The 19,947-nt window shown below is 38.2% G+C and overlaps 1 protein-coding gene across 22 annotated transcripts in view; it reads left to right on the top strand.

Annotated features, from left to right (window-relative positions):
- PHLDB2 (pleckstrin homology like domain family B member 2) overlaps window positions 1-19,947 on the top strand; it is a 219,383-nt gene that overhangs the window by 167,554 nt on the left and 31,882 nt on the right. For 20 of the 22 annotated variants that reach the window (XM_041727075.1, XM_041727068.1, XM_041727058.1 and 17 more), the window contains 4 exons: window positions 7,535-7,663; window positions 12,841-12,996; window positions 14,144-14,254; window positions 17,095-17,184. In XM_041727075.1, the coding sequence (XP_041583009.1) occupies window positions 7,535-7,663; window positions 12,841-12,996; window positions 14,144-14,254; window positions 17,095-17,184 (486 nt within the window). The remainder of the gene's footprint in view (window positions 1-7,534; window positions 7,664-12,840; window positions 12,997-14,143; window positions 14,255-17,094; window positions 17,185-19,947) is intronic. The other 2 variants (XM_041727040.1, XM_041726996.1) reach the window with 1 other exon arrangement.

Raw genomic sequence — 19,947 nt, 5'->3', positions numbered from 1 at the left:
GGCACTGGAGGCCAGGCTTTAGTACTATTTCTCTTATCTGATTTGGGAACTAGCATTCTATTTTACCTGTTTGGTATAAATTAATATACAGGTATCACTCACTTTTCAAAAGTTCACATTATGGTTGCCACACATTTACGAAAGAATTCCATTAGAATCTATCCTCACTAACCAAAAGAAATCCGAAGAGGATTTCCGCTTTTATGCAAAAAGTTGAGAAGTGAACATAGCCTTCAGTGTATGGATAGGATTCAGCATTTGTGCTGCCGTGAGCTGGTACAGGGGCAGCGTACACTCGCACCCTCAGCAGCCAGAGTGGTGCCATCAAGCTCCTTCCCCGGGAACTACAGCAGCAGCTCAGCATTAAGCAGCCACAGCTTCCAACTCTGGGAGTATCTGTGCTTGATCTCGCCTTGTTTATTCTGTACATCTGTTAGTGAGCAAGACGTGTCCTAAGGTATCAGGAAAGCCTAAGAGAGGTTATTTTGGAGGGTCTGGGAAGGCTTAAATTTTTTTTCCATATAATTTAATGGTAATTGCTTCTTCACTTTACCCCATTTTGGCTTAGGAAAGGTTTCATAGGATTGCTCAGCTTTCAGATACAGGGGGAAACCTGTATGTTATAGATGACTGCTATTTATTATATGCTACCATCAGTGATATAAACAACATAAAATATAGACAGCATATAAAATATGAACAACATAAAATATAGACAGTGTATTCAACTATATATTTATTGAACACGTTTGCAGTGGCTCCCTGAGCTGACTTTTCTCTGTCCTTAGGAGTTACACTGTCAAAAGCATCAGGAAACTCATTTCCATGTGGCTCTGAGCTAAATGCCACCTGCCTATTGTGTTTTCAGACAGTAGCCACATCACAAATAGAATCTATGAATATGGGTAAACCCTGAACAAACATAAGTATTTGACTTGAACGTAAGTCCAGAGAGGATATTTATTTGATGAAGCAGTAATCACAGAGGCCATAGCGCTTTCCTGGGGTGAGTAAAAGGAGAGAGAATTGTTAACCTCTGTCCTAGTGAACTGATTCAGTTTAATGAGTTTAGCGACAGAGTGGAGAAGCCACCAGGACCATGAAGCGCCATTCTGGCAAAGGCCTGGTTGTGGACTTGGCTTCCCTTCTTGCCACTCCCCCATTCCAAGGCACAGCCCAGTTGGAGCAACTGCTGAGCAGGTGTGGACACATGCATTTGTTTATAGAGACTTTTCCCTGTCTTTTTTTTTTTTTTTTTTTTAAGATTTTCCCTCTGTCTTTGCCTCATTCTGACTACAGTAAGAATTCAAAACTAAAAATAGTTTTCCAATTTCCTCTCTTTATTATAGAGAAATTTCAATTTCCTCTAAGATTATTATCTGTGTCTCATCTCTGCTTCTTTGGCATGCAAAAATCAATAGCCAGTTGTACTGAAATTCAGTAAAATGGTTAAGGAAGGGCGCTGCATCTGTAGTCTTGTAGTAGAGTCTTTCCATTGCCCAGATGCTCATCATAAGGCTCAACCATTCTTTGTTTTAGGATCTGCCCTCGCACAGATAGATTATGGTATTTGTTGCCATCCTGGGCTGTACTTGTTTATAACTAAACAGGCTTAAAGGTATGAATTGAAACTTAAATCACTTTATGCCATATAATATGTGCCACAGTGAAATCTCAAGTTATTTGATTATTTTTCCTACAATAAGCATATATCATTGTATCTTAAATGGTTACATTTTATTCCCCATTATTATCTTGCCAAAGTACCTGTTACTTCCTCTCCATCCTCCCTTCAGAGCCAGGGGAAGACAGAGAGCCTGGCCCAGAATTCCTCAGCAAAGTGTTAATGCTTCTTGAGTGCAAAGCGTTTGCCAGGTCACAGTCAGTGTTCAGAGGGGACCCAGCCCTTCCCTTGCCTCTTTCTTACATTTCAAAGTTAACTCCCTGACTAGAGGAAGTAGAAGAATATCATGGGATTTGGGGATTAAATCAACAGGATTCCAGATTAGGGTTATTATTTTTTTTTTCTGGTCGTTGTTTGATTATACAAATCCCTAGGGTTCTGATTTTCCAGTTTTCTACACTAAAAATCCATCAATTGTGTAATTAAAATGCCAAAACTAAAGGAAATAAAATCCCAAAAAAGAAGTATAAGGATGTGCCTCTTTAGAGGCAGGCAGAGAATGAGTTCTCAGCTACCATTTGCTGACGCAAGTCCATAATCTTTTCTCTGCAATTCTAACATCTGAAAAGTTATATGGGGGGAAAGATCATTTTGTAAGATTAACACCAAAACTTAGTTGCTTGTAAAACCTGACTCTGACTGATATTCACACTTGTGTAAATATTCATAAGTAGCTGCAGAAATAGAAATGTGTTTGATTATAGGTACTGGCCCAGACCTTACTGGAAATTCCTTTTAATACATGCTGTAGGAACTATGTTACCTCTATAAAATTCACAATATTCTGAAATCTGGAACACATCTGGCCTTAAGAATTTCAGATAAGTGATTTTGGACCTAAAGCCACTAATTGCCTAATCTGTGAACCCATGAGGATGCCTACCTCCCAAGCCACAGGTTTTAGGAACTAGAAAGAAGGATATTTTCAGGATATAAGGAAAGGACTTTGGATCGACCAACCTCAGAAATTATGGCTTAGGTGCTATGAGTTTAAACATATCACTGCATCAACTCCAAACCTGACCCAATGTTTCATGAAACCCAAGTACTTAGTGCTGGGTTCTGTGCAACAGATTGAAAAATACAAAGATGGACCTTAAGTTTTAAGAAAATCTTTATTAAGCTAATAGAGTTGCCAGATTTAGCAAATAAATAAATAAATAAATGTGTATAGATCTTCTATGTACATCCTATCCTATATCTATATATATATTTTTATACAATAATATATTTACATATGTAGGATGCTCAGGTACATTTGAATTTCAGATAAACAGTAATTATGCCCTAAGCATTATTTGGAACATACTTATATTAAAAGATCATTTGTCATTCATCTGAAATTCAAAAAAAAAATTTTTTTAAGATTTTATTTATTCATGAGAGACATACAGAGAGAGAGAGAGAGGCAGAGACACAGGCAGAGGGAGATGCAGGGTCCATGATGCAGAGAGCCTGATGTGGGACTCAATCCAGGACTCCAGGATCATGCCCTGGGCCAAACACAGGGGCCAAACCGTTCAGCCACCCAGGGATCCCCTGAAATTCAAATTTAACTGAGTGTCCTCTATTTTATCTGGCAGCCCTATAAGCTTATAAAGTAAGCATCTTTTCAGAGTAACCTTGAACCATCTGCTTGCCAAGTATAACTTAATGTGGTAAAATTATTTCTTCATTGGTATTCAAGAATCTGTGTAATATTGAAATTCAGATAGAGCCAGCAACTTAATTTTCAGTTCCTTCCTTCAAAAATACAACTCAAAAGAGAGAAAACTTATGTTACTGTCTTTTAACCACACATCCAGCAAAATCAGTGGTCCTATGATGAGTTTTGGATTATTAAGTTCATTAAAGATTATTGGTGCTTCTTGTGAACAAGCTTAGATTGCTTAGGGGAAACCCATCCACACTCTTGATCATTTGTCTGACTAGAAGAGAGTCATTTTGCATCTGAACTTGAAATGTATCAGAATCTCACAGTCTACTCTTTGGTTTACTTGAGGCATTTAATCTGAGTGTAAAAAATATGTACAATCGAGATGTCACTTGTAAAAGGGACCTTTTATACTATGAAGTAAAGGTGCTAAGCCAAATGTTTTGAGAGCACTCTTCGGAGCCTTGTGTATTAATATCTTGTGTTTTCATTAAAAAAAAAAAAAAAAGAATAGTTGTTAATCGCCTTTGCCTCTCTCATCAGCCTGAGTGGCTCATTCAGGGTTTCCTAACCTGGCTGTGTATGAGAAAACATGGCAGGATTTTTTTAAATGCTCATATCCCAGCCTTTGGCTCCTGGATGTCTGACTGAGTGGAGACTGGGGAAATAGTATATTTAAAAGCTCACCCAGGTATTTTTTAATGTGCAGTCAGGGCTAAGAATCACAGAGCTGACTGGACTGTACGTTGTGAGGACAGTGATCAGCCTTCTTCTTTTCTCTACTTACTCTCCTTATAAATATTTACTGAGTGAGTGAATAAACAACTCACCGTGGAAGCGAAGAGAAGCCTGATTTTATATACTGATTTCCGCTTTAATTTGCTGTGAATGATTTACCTTTGGCCATATATACACTTTAAGAACATCATTCTTACACATTTAAAAAAAAAAAAAAAGGCAAAATCTGGCAGTGAATTTGAGACCCAGTTGGATTTTGCCAGCACATAAAGACAAATCAATACAAGAACAGTGTTAATAGAAGCAGCCGTGTCTCTAGTGAAGTCACATTCTGTTCTTGGTTTTATAAATGCCCCCTTGTACCTCTGGATTTTCCTGGAGTGTTCTAATTCCTTATACTCTTGTTTTTCCAATAACGTTAAATCTGTTAAATTTATTAAAATTCATGAAATTCTCATTAAAGTTTAATAAATTTATTGAAAATTTAGTTTAAATTTTATTTAATTTAAAATTCATTAAAAGTCACAAGTACATTTGTTTCTTGAAAACAGATTTATGAATCCTAAAAGAAAAAGTGATGCTCACTGCCAATTTGGTGTTTAGAAAATATTGCTGTGCCTATAGTAATTAGAATAGATGAGTTTACCAGTTTCCATCTGGAGGAAGGAAGTAACACCCAATGTTCATGTTTTGCACATCAAAGGCAGGAATCCCTGAACCCTGAAATGCCATTGCAGAAGGTGATATTTTCGGCTCTAATTAACTAGTTGCCTAGAGCTAATTTTCCTTTGAAAACTTTCTGGGCGAAAAATAGAAAGTAGGAATATTCATTTCTTTCTGGCTTCAAGTTAGCCAACTTCTGGCTGGCACGAGAGTGATATCACCTCTCTGCTCCTCTGTGATTTATGGCCTGGCCCACCTGCCACTAGTTCTTTGATCCTTCCCCTTTACTTCCTTTGCCCTAGCTTTGGCCCCACTAAGCTTTTGCTCTAAGACCCACATAGTGGTCATAGCATTACCGGTAAACCAGAGAAGCTGCAGAAGGTTCTAATGGTGCACAATTCTTCTCACTGTCCCCTTATATGGAATCACAAGACATTTTGAGCACCTCAGAAGGAAGGCGCTATGTAAACATAAGTCACTTTCTACTAGTTATCTGTGCTTATCAGCAGTGATTTAAAAAATTGGGAGAATCAGAGGAATAGTTGAGCTATTTCTTCAGATAAGACTTGTGTTTTAGGCCAGTGCCTTTCCATATAATCAAATATCATATAATCAAATATCAATGTTTTCTGTCTGATGTAACTTTAAATTTTATAGTTTTGCTCATACAAGGTATTTAATGGGATTGGATAGTTGTTTGGGATTTTGTTTTTGTTTTTTGAGGGGTGTTATCAAACTTTTTTGAAGCTAGAATCTCAGCAAAATCCTGTGATACAGTTATCTAGAAATAGAACTCTTTTTGGATAAAATTCTTCTGCTGTGCTGGGTGGCGGGCACTGAGGTGGGCACTTGACGGGATGAGCACTGGGTGTTATTCTATATGTTGGCAAATTGAACACCAATAAAAAATAAATTTATTATTAAAAAAGAAATTCTTCTGCTGTGTAAATAGGGCAAGCTCTGATCCACACAGAGAAGAAATAACACATTTCCTTTTCCAAGAGACAACCGGTATTCTGTATCGCTGTTTGTACTAAGGGAAAAAATTATTCATTCTGAAACTAAAGACTGAATCTGCCTGGTCCTGGTATAATCAGCTTTACTGTGAATGAACCCTTGATCATCCTTCCAGTCTGCGAACCAGGCCATGGCTCCTCTCTGACTCCTACACTCTAGGGTTGCCCGGGGGGCACAACTTGCTTTTGAAGACTGAGGAATCTTTCCGGATAGTCTGCAGAAGTTTAAGTTCCAGAAACATTTTTAGATTGACATATGAAGTAGGACTCTCAGTTTTATGACTTCCAGGTTTAATCATTTTGAAAGGAAAAAAAATGCGCTTTACACCTAAATACACATTTCTAAAATGCCCTTGACATTTGAAAATTCTCTGACAAAAATGGACACCTAAGTGAACTGATACAGGTATCTATGTCCTGTAGTTTTAGATTTAAATTATAGCCTCTTTTATAAAGAATCTAAAGACGGGTTTGGGAAATCATGGCCATTCGGATGAAGAAATTATAGTAAGTATAATTTTATAGGACTATTTCAGAGCTTCATCCCTTAAAACAAAAATCTTCTAAGCTTCTCTGCTCAAGCTCAGAAGCCAGTTTTATTGCTATTGGGGCACATCAAGTGAACAAAGCAAGGAGAGTAAGGTGGTGGTCACTGTACTTACAGAGGATCAAATCCGGGTAGTGCTTCATGAAGCACTTCCATGTAGGCTAACAGTTATACCCCAGGAGAATCAGGTCTGAGATTTACTTCAAGGCTTCAGAGCACCATAAAGGGAACACAGGTTGGGAAGACAAGCACTAAAGAGGTTGAAGTATCATTTCTCAGTTGAAAAGGTGACGTGTAAGGCTGTGTAATCGCTGTCTTACAAGACTTGCCTGGTAGAGGCCAGAGAATGTCTAGGCCCCCTTGGAGTGTGTGGTTGAGGAAGGATTTGGTGTCATCTCCTCCTTTCTCTTCTATTTTCTGACACCTGGGTGTTCTCCTTCCTTTTTCTCTATAGTCCGTGTTTCAAGTATTTTCAACGTCAATCTAGACAAGTCTTCATCTCCACAGTAAATGTCACAAGTCGGCGTAGCCACATTGCATAACACGCCTCCCCTGCCTGCTTTGTCAGGGGTGCCTTCTTCCCTGCTCTCCTAGCCTTTGAATCCAATGCTCTTCTTAGAATCAGATTTTCTAATTGTTTAAGCTTCGAAGTTGGCCAAACAGCTAGACCCGTTTCAGATGATCAGGGTGTCCCCTTGTGTACCTGGCATGTGTACCTGGCATGCTTCTGGTCTGAGGACAAAATTACATTAATTTCCAAAGCCTGCTTAACAAGTGCCTTGAGCAGACTGGACCATGACAGTACTTGAGGAACGACTACTTTCCTTTGGTCCTTTGCCAAGGGACCCTCTGCAAGGCTATCTCGTAGATTTGGTTGGCATTTCTTTTGTCCTTTGTTGACCACTGACCAGCTTCTTCTGCTTTATAACATGGGGACAGGAAGGAGGGAAGGCAGGCAGCAAGGATGGAAGGTTGGGGGTTATTGCCAATACCCAGTGAAGTGGACTGTGTTTTGAGAATGCAGGAATGGGGCCCCCTTTTTTTTACTTTCACTTCCACCCCCTTATCTTAGTCACTAACAAGGTATGTTTCCACATCCATAGGATATCTAGTTTGTGTGTATATATGTGTGTGTGTGTGTATTTACATTATCCTTGGGAAATGTTCACTAACGCCTGCCTTGGGTGTGAAGGTAATCTCTATTCTTCTATTTTCTGATTTCTGAACTTCAGGAGAAGGTAAAGCTTGATGCTGAAAGGGAAAAACTAGAGAGGCTTCAGGAGCTTTACTCCGAGCAGAAGACCCAGCTGGACAATTGTCCTGAGTCCATGAGGGAACAATTACAACAACAACTGAAGAGGGTCAGTAGCAAACAGGAATGCACCAGTTGTGGTTTTTTTTTTTTTTTGTTTTTTTTTTTTTGTTTTTTGTTGTTGTTGTTTTGGTGTTTTTTTCAATGAAGTCCCCCTTAACCTATGACTTCCTCCTTCACACGGCATAAATTTGCTTAAGTTCTGGTCGTTAGATACTTTTGAAATAGAAACTTGCATGCTGACAGTCTATATAGTATTTCGTGCTAAGCAGTTAAACAATTCTTTGTTAGAATCCTTTACCAATGTATAATGCAAGAACAGTTCTGGAGTCGTTCTTTGTAGCAGAAGAGAGCCGCTCCCGACACAAAACTCACACCAAGCTTGTAGCCTGTAAATCAGCTGACATCTTTCCCTGCATTCTCTGCTGCATTGTGAGTACTGTTTGCCCTTGGATGTTTTTTCTCTCAGCCTGATTTTATACATGAGTCCAAAAAATTATCCTAGTCTCTGATTTGCTTCCCATCACCGCTCACTGCTTTTCTTTTTCTTTCTGCCTCATCTGCCTCATGGGGACACTGAACTTGTTTGCACAGTCACAGCAAACACCAACACCCAAGATGCAGGGCAGTGCCCTCAGCATCTTCTCAGATGAGCATCATAATTTTTTAGAGCTTAGCGCAACGTGGACTTTGTGGTGGGTTTTATCGGGTTATTCTCTGATCATTAAAGTTGGCGATGCTTAACATGGCCATGCTGGATATCTGCTGAAATGAGGCTTTGAGGTGGAGAGTTTCACAGGCTCTGGTAAGACTACTTAATATTTCAGAGCCTCTGAATGACTGGGCTGTTTGCTCTGAACAGCAGCCCCAATAAACTGTGACCCTGGGAAACAGTCTTGGATCTCTACAAAGATCATGTAATAGTAATTTGTGCTAAGTGACCAACAACTAATGATTCCATGTGGGTAGAAAAGAAGGCTTGTTTCATTCATGTTACTCTGTCAGGACCTTCTTGGGAGTGGGCAAGTGGAAAATCAGCTAAGGTAGCCCACCCTTGGGGATATTTAAGATGGCCTTTAATACAAAACCCCTTGATGCCTTGGAATATCACCAGGTTGTAAAAAATTACATTTAAAACTTTTCAGTGTATTACAGATGTTGAAAGCACCTAATAAATCATACCAAAGTCAACCAATAGTTGACCTGCAGTGTAATGATTTTAATATTTTGCCAAATAGTAACTTTCTTACTATGTTGGATCGAAAAGTCCCAACAACATTTCTTCCTCTTTACTCGTTTTATTGTATACAGCTGAATTTGTTGTAAGAAGATAAAACTTCCTGTCCTTCAGGGTCATAATTCTCTGGAAATCTTTATGATAAAAATAATTGGGAAAACAATAGCATTTGTGAGATTATTTTCGCTTGTAATTTGTATGTATGCTGGTTCACCAAAGAGACTGGGAAACTGGCTTTTATATTCGTTCGCTGGCTTTCAACTCTCCTTATCACTAAAGATTTTACACAATGGTCATATTACTTTATTTAGAGTTGGCAACAACTTCTGTATTTTGTTCTTCTCTGCCTCTGGTTATCCTGTTATTGCTTGTACTCTTCATAAACAGTGCTGCAAATAAAAATTGGTAAATTCTATGAATAACTGAGACTCAGATTGATATAAATAAAGACTGTTTAATCTAGCCTCTATAGGATAACTCATAAATGTACGTATGTTCTAAGGATGTCCAAAGGAGGACAGACAGTGACGCAGACAGTCTGTTCCACTATTTCAAGGCAAAGACCCCTTCCTCTTCTTCTCCAAGCAGAGTGTAAAGTTCTTACTGTAAATCCCTCTCCTTGGGAGAGATAACTGGCTTGTAGTAGCCTCTGCTCACCTGCATTAAGAGGTCTACTAATTCTGTTTTACAAGGATGATGACCAGAGTAACCCTCCGCCAATCCCACGGCTTCATCAGTAAAAAGTTGACTTATTTCACGACAAGTCCGTTCATACTAGGAACTTCCTGTGTTACCACAGCTCATTTCCCTTCAGACTTCAAACACTTCAGAATACCACTTCATTACAGAGCTTTCCCGAAGGCATTTAAACTAGATTTAGTAAAGGTGGTCTTATTACCACAAACTTCATTAGGGTGCAAGTCATACAAAATAAAAAAATAAATGAAAGGAAGAACATCATTTTCTTAAACAGTGTGTTATCCCAAACACTTAAGCTGAAATGATGGAATGAGTTTTCTGTGCACAACACTGTGCACTTATGACTGGGCTTCTTATTTCTAATTCCCTGCTTTAGAGTCTGAATACAGCTTTCATCGGAGGAGTTGTATATGGTTGATGGGGGCTCACCAGCTGAATGGTTCCCTGGGATGCAAGCATTGTGGGAAAGAAAGCAGAAGTTAAATGAGTCTTTTGTTTGCCAGGATAAGTTCCACTATTAAATGGAGGAGACACCTGGCTAGGCCAGTTTTCTTGTACTTTTGATACTTTACTCACCTGAATGGTTGATTTCAGTCTCTTGAGTCACACACACACACACACACACACACACACACACACTCAGTGATATCAACAATTAGGAGACCTTTTTTCTCCCTGGCTTTACAATCAGTTTATCCTTTAATCTTCAATAAGTCATTCAACTTCTGTGGGTCTCAGTGTCCTCCTATATGAAGTGAGAAGGTTGCACTAATGATTTCCATTGTGTTTTTCCAAACTCCATAATTGTGCAGTTAAAGTGTTTGACTTTAGGGCATAAGATAGAGAAACGTTAACAAACTCTGAGCCCCACTTAAATTTGTTTTCAAAGTTGACTTTGAGCTGTCATGACATTATTACTGTAATCTCTCCTGCCATACCACATCTATTCTCTCCTGTCCCTCTGCTAAGCACAAACAAACAAAAACAAACAAACAAAACAACCCACAGAGGACTGCATGTACACTTCTTCCATATAAATTCTCAAAACGGTTATTGGAAAGAAGGAATTGCATTGAATTTTCTGGAGCGCAGCTGTTTTATGTCTTTTCACTTTTGGCCTTTGAGCTTGCCAACCAGTAGAGATTTGTAATGTTCCTTTTAGCGAGTGAAGCTTAGTTAACATTTTCATTCAACTAGTCATGCCCTTGATGTTGAGCTTCCTGTATATATTACTGTGTGCTCCATTAAACAGCGCCCAGCCCCCAAATTCCATCCCCTGAGTTCTTATTCTTATCTAAAATCTTGCTCTTTCCCCCTCCCTAGTTGTTTTTCTTTTACAGTATAAGTTTATATACACACATTCTAATTGTTTGGACAACTTGATCAGATGATTATACCAGCAGAATCTGAGTGCTGAGCTTAGCTTTAATTTTCGACTTTCTTACCCAGTATGCTATCATTTTCATGCAATAGTTTAAATATTTACTACAGACAAATTAGTGGCTCTGTGACCTTCATGCGGCTAAGATAACACATGTTGCCTATTAACCACATGTGGAATGAAGCTGACTGGCATAGTGGGCATATTGTGAGACATATACTCACTTTGAGTAAAGCTTATTTACAAACTAAAAAAAGAAGGTTTATGAAATTATTTCTCTCACTAATCTTTAGCCACAAACCAAGCTCAATTGAAAGACCTTAAAAACTGGAGTATGAATGACTGTGTAAGTAAATATATCTACTGATGCAGATATTTCAAGACTGCAGGCATTTTGTTTTTAGACATAACACTCAAGTTATCTCTTAATTACATTAGTAGTGAGTAGATTGGGCCCAAATTCATTCATTCCTTTAGAAGTTATAAGCATAAAATGTCTGATAAATTTGAAATGTCAACCTATAACTTGAAACCAAGACCACTTTTTGATTGGTCAATTAAACTGTAAAAAAGTGCTAAGAAATGCTGAATATGTTTTTCAAATTGTTTTTCTTGCTCTTAAGTTTTAAGAATCCACTGTGTTGACATATTCTTGTTGCTATAGTGCCGCTTATAATTACAGGGTAGCTAATTGTCCTTCTATGAATCATCCTCAGAATGTAATTCATTCCAGAAGACAGAAATGTATTATTCCATTTGATTACAAGGCTTAATTTATCACTCACATAGAAACCAAAAGAAGGGGAGGTATGTTTAAAAACTGATATAAATCTCATTTATCATATTTATCCAATTCTTTCTGATGTTTTGACTGAAAAAAGAAAAACACATGCTCTAGCTATTTTACCTATGTAGAGTTGTAAATCATATAGCCCAGTTGCTGTTTCTTTTTGGCAATAGATTATTACAAATTATATATTTTTTGAAATCTTCTATACATACCACATTTATGGTTTTGTCAGACTCCAAAATTAATGAGGTGGCGTTTTTTTTTGGTGTAGGTTCAAGAATGATTCACACAACATGTGCCAGTCTCTGCACAGATACAGATTCACTTCTGTCTTCAGACACTTCATTGATTAGGAAATGCCTGTTCTAGATCATCTGATTTTTATGATTTCTGATCTTTCTTAAATGTCCCCAAATTATTCCCAGAGTAGCAGTGCTTAACCATTTGAGTCACCCTTTGTGCCTGATGAACGCTGTGCTTCCACTCTTCCAGTAAAAATCTTTGTAAATAAAAAAACAAAAAAATCTTTGTAAATAATTTTAAGGGATTCACAGAAGCCCAGCGTAAGAATACCAACCGCCAAATGTTTTCGGCAACTTCTCCTTTCCACAAAATTATCTGAGCATGCATGCAATATATATATTATATAGGTCTAATCTGTATGTGTACCAAATTTTTAGTCTTTTTTTTTTACAGTCAATAACTTCGGAATCTCAAATTTGATCTAAATCTCAAATTTGATACTAAAGTAAAATTTTGGAAAATTGTTTTCTCAAGAGAGCATGTCACACCTTGGTCAGTAGATAATGTTTCATTATTTGCTGAATTCTTTTTATACTTCAAAGTCAACTTTACACCCACCTAGTAGTTTTAACAGGAATTCCTACATCCACAGAATAGTCTAAAACTGATGGTCAAACCAATTCCCCAGTTCAATTCCATTCTAATGGTCACTACCCTGGGATTTCACTCCAAAGAGAGGATTGTCATCTTCCAACCCTGGTCAGCTTAGTAACTAGAAAGATATTTTGGACTGTTTGCTTTTAGTAATTTTTCCTTTATGCTAAGAAGGCCACAGCCATTCCAATATGTCTTGTTTCCATTTCCTTTTCTCCAAAGGACGCCGACCTGTTGGACGTGGAGAGCAAACACTTTGAAGACCTAGAATTCCAGCAGCTTGAACGTGAGAGCCGTCTGGATGAGGAAAAGGAGAACCTGACCCAACAGCTCCTGCGTGAAGTAGCTGAATATCAGCGGAATATTGTGACTCGAAAGGTACTTTTGCCAGGAGTTGTTCAGTAGAAAAAAAATCCAAATTTGCCCCTTGCTCCGTGACAGTAATCCTCATTAATATAGCCCTCTGTCTCCTTATCTTTATATCTGAATATATCTGTGTTTTACCACATGTCACATTTGACAGATTATGGCACCTGCCATTTACATACCAAATGGTGCTCCCAGCTAGATAAACTGAGATGTGTAACAGTTATTGTTACTTAATGCTGTAGGTGCATTTATGAATAAAATCTGGTATTTTTCATTGATGTGAAAACCAAGGGAGAGAAAAATCAGAAATTCAGATATTTGTTTTAAGTGACTTGCTTTTGCCATCGTAGTAACTAGATCTAGAATAATTCTTTGAACAGCATCTATTTTGGAAGTTCTGTTTCCACTGCTCCTAGTTCTCGAAGCTGGCTGATAGCTTATTGCCATTTGAATAGCACCTTGGCATCCCGTGCTCATCGCTGGCTCCACCCAGATGTCCAGCCCCAGAATTCAGCTCTTGTTCCAAAACTTAGAATCACATCCCAGTGGTCTGTACTAAACCAATAAAATTGAGGGAAAGGGAAATGAAAATGGTGACTTCTTAAGCTCTCAGCTTAAATAAGAACTTACATTGTTATTTTTCCCATGAAGCATCTCCCAAGATGATTCACTTACAGTCTAAAACAAGATTTCCTGTTGACTTCTGCATTCTTCAGATAGATTTTAAACCACGTGGACTATATTGGCCTTAGGTAAAGAAAAGCCTTGAGCTTGGCAGGTCAAAGAAACTGCCTCAGAGTCTCAGTATAATAATCACTGTCGGGATCCCTGGGTGGCGCAGCGGTTTGGCGCCTGCCTTTGGCCCAGGGCGTGATCCTGGAGACCCAGGATCGAATCCCACGTCAGGCTCCCAGTGCATGGAGCCTGCTTCTCCCTCTGCCTGTGTCTCTGCTTCTCTCTCTCTCTCTCTCTCTCTCTCTGTGACTATCATAAATAAATTTAAAAAAATTAAAAAAAAATAATCACTGTCTACTACCAACGAAAATGTGGCCATCGCTAATCCAGTTGTAAACAGTTTTCCAGTTTCCAGGACATACTGGCAAACCAGTGAATGTCTAACGTGCCTCTGTATATGATCATCTTTTTTTTTCTTCAGGAAAAAATTTCTGCACTGAAAAAGCAAGCCAATCATATTGTCCAGCAGGCTCAGAGAGAACAAGATCATTTTGTGAAAGAAAAGAATAATTTAATAATGATGTTGCAAAGAGTAAGTATTTCCTTTTTTAGCACTGGTTGTGTAGAACTCAGGTTCCAACTTGAGCAAAGTTGCTTCCTTCAAAGAAAGTATCTTTTAATAGTGAATAGTTTATTATAATTTAAAGAAGACTTTGTAATACACATTTTTATTTAATTCTCCACATTAATAAGCTGATGCTCTGCAAACAATTCACTCTAATTTGGAAAATAAGCAAGGACATTTTCCTCATGCCTTTTCCATGGTGTGAAAATTCAAACTATGAAAACCACGTACGTTTTTGAATTTTCTTCTTTTGAAAACAGATTTTTCATCAGATAGGTGGAACATATTTTGCTTTTATTGCTGCTGTCAAACATTTTGGCTCAGCTGCTGTGGTGTCAAACTCCAATTATTTGCATGTGGCAGTTACCATCCTGGGTTTTGTTTGGCTTCATTAGCTAGGTAGATACCCTGCTGGGGGGCAAGATCATCCTCACTAAAGTGACTGTGTTCCTATCTGCTCAGTGCCTAATGTGCATGTAAAGGGTTTTCTTTGCCCACCTGCTGGGCTTTCTAACATAGTGCCTGGTCTAATTTCAAGTCTAAGATACCAAAAATTAAAGTTGATGGGGCTATTCTCAGAACTGAGCCTTGTGTGTAGGCCACTGCCTAGGATATGACACTTGGGATTCTGAAAATATGAGATGGACCCAGAATAACATACAGGAAAAAGAATGAGGGACTAAAGGGTAAGCCTAGACCATGATCCCACCTACAAGAAATGTAGTTGGAATATTCTCAACTTAGCTACCAAGCTATTTTTAGGCTGAGAAGGGAGAGAAAACTGGTCCTTTACCTAGAATGATGAGTTTACTCAAGGTGTGCCTATGTAGCCCACACAGATCCCTGACAGTGGCCCTCCTCCTGCTTCTTTGGCACCTAGAAATCTTGGAATAGATTCATATTCTCCATCCCTGTCTCCTGCTCTGGGAATGAACTCTGGTTCCATTAACCTCTGCACCACCCTTTGCACATGATATCCAAAGCGACAGCTTAAATTAAATAGTGTAATATGGAGGATTTCAGTAGTTTCTAAAGTTTTAGCAAAAAAATGGGAAAAATCTCTTAGTGATAGACTTTTAAAAATGAGTAATCACAATCACAGAAATACCACTTCCTCATTAAAATATATAAAATATGATTCTTTTCCAAAAATTGTGATCTATAACCACAATTTGTATTTTCCCAAATTGATCTATAGCTCTATCTCAATCTCAATAAAAATTCCAACAGACGGGCAGCCCTGGTGGCTCAGCGGTTTAGCCCAGCAGATCAGCCCAGCAGGATCAGCCTGATCCTGGAAACCTGGGATCGAGTCCCATGTCGGGCTCCCTGCATGGAGCCTGCTTCTCCCTCTGCCTGTGTCTCTGACTCTCTCTTTCTCTCTCTCTCTCTCTCTCATGAATAAATAAATCTTAAAAAAAAAAATTCCAACAGACTTTTTTGTAGAAATTGGTAAGTTCATGCTAAAATTTATAGTTGATCTGCGTTATTCATGGACTCTATTTGTGAATTTGCCTACTCACTAAAATTTGTTTGTAGCCCCCAAATCAATACTTGTCATACAATTCACTGACGTGTGTAGAGCGATAAAAATTTTGAGTCTCAGCATGCACATTTCTGGCTGAGGTTGGCTCTACCTTCCTGTTTCAACTCCCATAGAGTAAATAAGTATCCTTTTTGTGCACTGGTTAGTGCTATGTTTTTACATAGTTTGTGCTTTTTTTTTTTTTTTTTTTTGGTGATTTTGCTGTTTAAGATGCCTCCCAGCATAGTGCTAACGTACTGTCTAGTGTTCCTAAGGGCCGGAAGGTTGTGATCTGCTTCAGGGAGAAAATAACGTGTTAAATAAGCTTCATTCAGGCATGAACTACAGTGCTTTTAGCTGTGAGTTCAGTGTTTATGAATCAACCATGTATATCAATAAGCCATCTTTAACAGAAACACACATAAAGCAGAGTTATGTATTGATCAACTGATGAAATTATTTTGACCAGAAGCCCACAGTAACCCACTTCTGTATTTCCTGCAGGAACAACAGTTCAGTATTTACTGAATTACAATTCAGTGTTCATGGCAAATTTATAGAACATAAGAATTACAAATAATGAGAGTCAACTCTGAAAATGCTAAGAGCATAGAATAGCCAAAATAATTTTGAACAAGAACCAAGTTGGAGGATTTATATTATTTGATTTCAAGGTTGCCTCTAAAGCTAGAGTATTTAAAATGATGTGGTGGTGCTGATACAGCTGGACATAAAGATCAATGGAACTAAACAGAAAGTCCAGAAATAGACCCACACATATACCGTCCATTGATTTTTTTTTTTTTTTGACAAAAGGCTCTGAGATAATCCAGTAGGGAAAAGAAAGTCTTTCTAACAAATAGTGCTGGATCAACTGGGACACATGGAAACAAGTGAATCCTAATGCGTCTGTCCTCACACCATGCATATAAATTAATTCAAGGCAGATCGTAGACTGCAACATAAAAATTAAAGTGATAAAGTTTCTAGAAGAAAATATAGGACTGCAAGTATACTTCCCTGGCCTTGGGGCAAGCAAGGATTTCTTAAAGAGGATATGACAAAGGACTTAAACGCAGAATATATTACAAACTGCTACAATTCAGTAATGATCAATAAACAATAAATAATTAAGAGAAAACAAGCCAAAGATTTGAGTACAAACACTTCACCAAAGAAGATATATGAAGAGTCAATAAGTCACATGATAAAACACTCAACGTTATTAGTCATTAGGGAAATCCACGATTAACCAAGCTTAATAGATTTTGTGTTTCTTCAGGAAAAGGAAAATCTTTGTAATTTGGAAAAGAAATACTCCAGCCTCTCTGGGGGGAAGGGGTTTCCTGTCAACCCCAGTACTCTAAAAGAGGTAAGCTATGATTTTACATGTCTACTCATGCCAGCTTAGAAATCAAGAGATGTGCCTCAGTTTTTTGTGATTAACTCAATAGGAAAACATTAACTTGGAGGACTTAGAAAGCATTCAATGCTGTGATGGTTTTCCTGCCTTTTATTTATGCTTTGAGGATTTTATGGATTATTTTTGTGTTTAATGCAGATGCACTGTGTGTGTGTGTGTGTGTGTGTGTGTGTGTGTGTGTGTGAGCGGGTACAAACTATGCTTGACAGTGACATTGTGGGTTAACTTGTAGTTTCAAACAAGTTAGGATCCACGCGAAGATTAGTCTTAAATTCCCTCTCTGCCATTTCCTTTTTCAGTTCCCCTCTTTCTTACTTTCTTTCTGTTTCTCTTAAGTCTGAGGGCACATGAAAATGCACATTTGATAAGATAGTCTGCTTCCTTTCTTTTCTGTTCCTTTCTCCCAAAGTTGTTTCTACTATTCCCCTCCCTAAATTAGAAAATCCTATTTACATTAAGTCACACACACACACACACTTACACTCACACACTATTCCAAACATCCATCTTTCTGAAATACCTTTTAATGGAGCTATGCTGCTATAGTGGAAGAATATTTTAACTCTAATTTGGAAAGTCATAACCCTGAGTGAGAAAGAAATAGCTGTGTGTGTGTGTATGTGTGTTTTAGTATAGTTGACACACAGTGTTACATTAGTTCCAGGTGTACAACATCGTGATTCAGCAAGTTTATAGAATATGCTGCATCCACCACAAGTGTGGCTATCATCTGTCCCAATACTTTCTTTATATTTGTTTTTTTTTCCAAAAAGCTAAAGAAAAACTTGCTTCTGCATAAAAATTTGTGTAATTAAAAAAAAAACCCTTTATTTATAAATATCTTTTTAAAAGTGGAGTTAAGACTTTCAACATAGGAAGTATTGTGTGTGTGTATGTGTGTAGGTATATGAAGTAAATGCTCATCACGTAGTAAGTATGAATAACATGTATCTTGGAAGCATTTTGTGAAATATTTCTACAAGAGCTTTATTAGATCATTCAGTTTCATAGTTTCTCTCCATTACTCAGAATGTGGAACTGGCAGATTCAGTGAACAAAGGGTCATAGTGGATGGAGTGTAGTGGAAGAAGAGAACATCGGTGAAGTGGGCAAGGACCAGGGCTTGGGAGGCATGTTAAAGAAATATGGTTTATCTTATGTGGCTGGGAAGTCACTGAGTGAGGAGGTTTAAGTAGGGAGGTGATATTATTTGATGTCCATTTGTTAAGCATAACTCTGGGCTGCGGGACAGGATTATGAGGAGTAAGATGAGAAGCAGGGGAACCTGTAAGGAGGTGATTGCAAGGATGTAGACTGGAGATGCCTGCGGCTTTCCTTCACACAAGGGCAGAGAGATGGAGAGAAATAGCTGGATGTGGATATATTTTGAAGGCAAGAGTTGGTTAGTTCTTGCTGATAAATTGGATGTGAAGATGAAGTAAATTAAGGGATGTATTAGGAGTGATGTCATTTTTCCAGTTTGAATAATGAGCTGGCCAGCGAGGACCTTTTCCTGAGGTAGTGAAGACGGGGAATAGTGCAGGTCTAAGAGGGAAGATGTGCAGTTTGACTCAGGACATACTGATTTTGAAGGGCTGTAGCATCCAAATGAATTAGATAGGCTCTACGGTCTTTTTTACCCGTTGGTTCGAGAATAAAATCTTTCCTTTTCTGTTAATGAGTTGTTCGTTTTCTCTGCAGACTTCCTGGTGCCAAAAGCCCATTTGGCTTTTTGCCATTTGTATGGCTCCAACTCTTGTGTTCGTTGAGTAGCTATGTTCTCTTCATGGACTAAGCTGACTTGGCTCACAAGATGTGAGCCTTCCTTTCTCTCTCTCTTTTTTTCTAAGGAGTGATTAATTTATATCTAACTCTTCTAAACAAGTCCTGCTTTTGACAAATGGCACACATTTTTGAGCAATAAATCAGGTCATGTGGCCTATGAGTATGAAGAATCAGATGTCGATTTTGAAGCACTGCACTGAAAAGTCATTCTCTTCATTCCCCTTCATTATCAAAGATAAAGTGATATTCAAAAACCCAGCTGTCAACTCCCCTGACTTCAGTTTAATTTTCTGAAACTTTACATGCTGTCTATTGCCAGGAAGTACAAGACCCTATTCAGCAGCATTTTGAAACCTACAATTTATAAATAGTCAACTCTAGCTTTCTCCACTTTGTCGTAATTATAAATTACCAGTGAAAACCTTGCTTTCCTACCTGAAATTTTTGCTTCACCAACAAAATGATATCTTGCCTACCACTTTTTTAAAGGATCAGTGGGCTAATAGAAGAATCCAAGTGCTAAATTTAACTCAGTTTTACTTTGAAAAGTGGAATATTATTCTATACTCTGTATTCTGCTTTTCCTGCTGTTTTGTTGATGTGGTGAGAATTATGGCTGGTCTGTATAAATACTTTCCATGAAAATTTACAAGTGCCTTTTCCTCAAATATAAATTGAGGAGTTTTGATTCTTGCAAGTTTTGGTTCATGGCTATTTTCTCGAAGCTGAAGCCAGAAGTGCATCATTGTACTTAAAAGTCACAGGCAGTTTTCTGTCCTCCGGTAGCGCTGAGAGTTGAGGAAGCCGCCTTGAATTGAAATAGCTTCGAGCTACAACTCTATCTGGATGGGGTGGGGTGGGGTGGGGTCCTCTGGTGTGTGTGTGTGTGTGTGTGTGTGTGTGTGTGTATACATGTGTCTTACTAGG

The sequence above is a fragment of the Vulpes lagopus genome, chromosome 1 (assembly GCF_018345385.1).
Source record: "Vulpes lagopus strain Blue_001 chromosome 1, ASM1834538v1, whole genome shotgun sequence".
In the NCBI taxonomy this organism is placed as follows: Eukaryota; Metazoa; Chordata; class Mammalia; order Carnivora; family Canidae; genus Vulpes; species Vulpes lagopus.
This window is presented reverse-complemented; position numbering and strand designations above follow the sequence as displayed.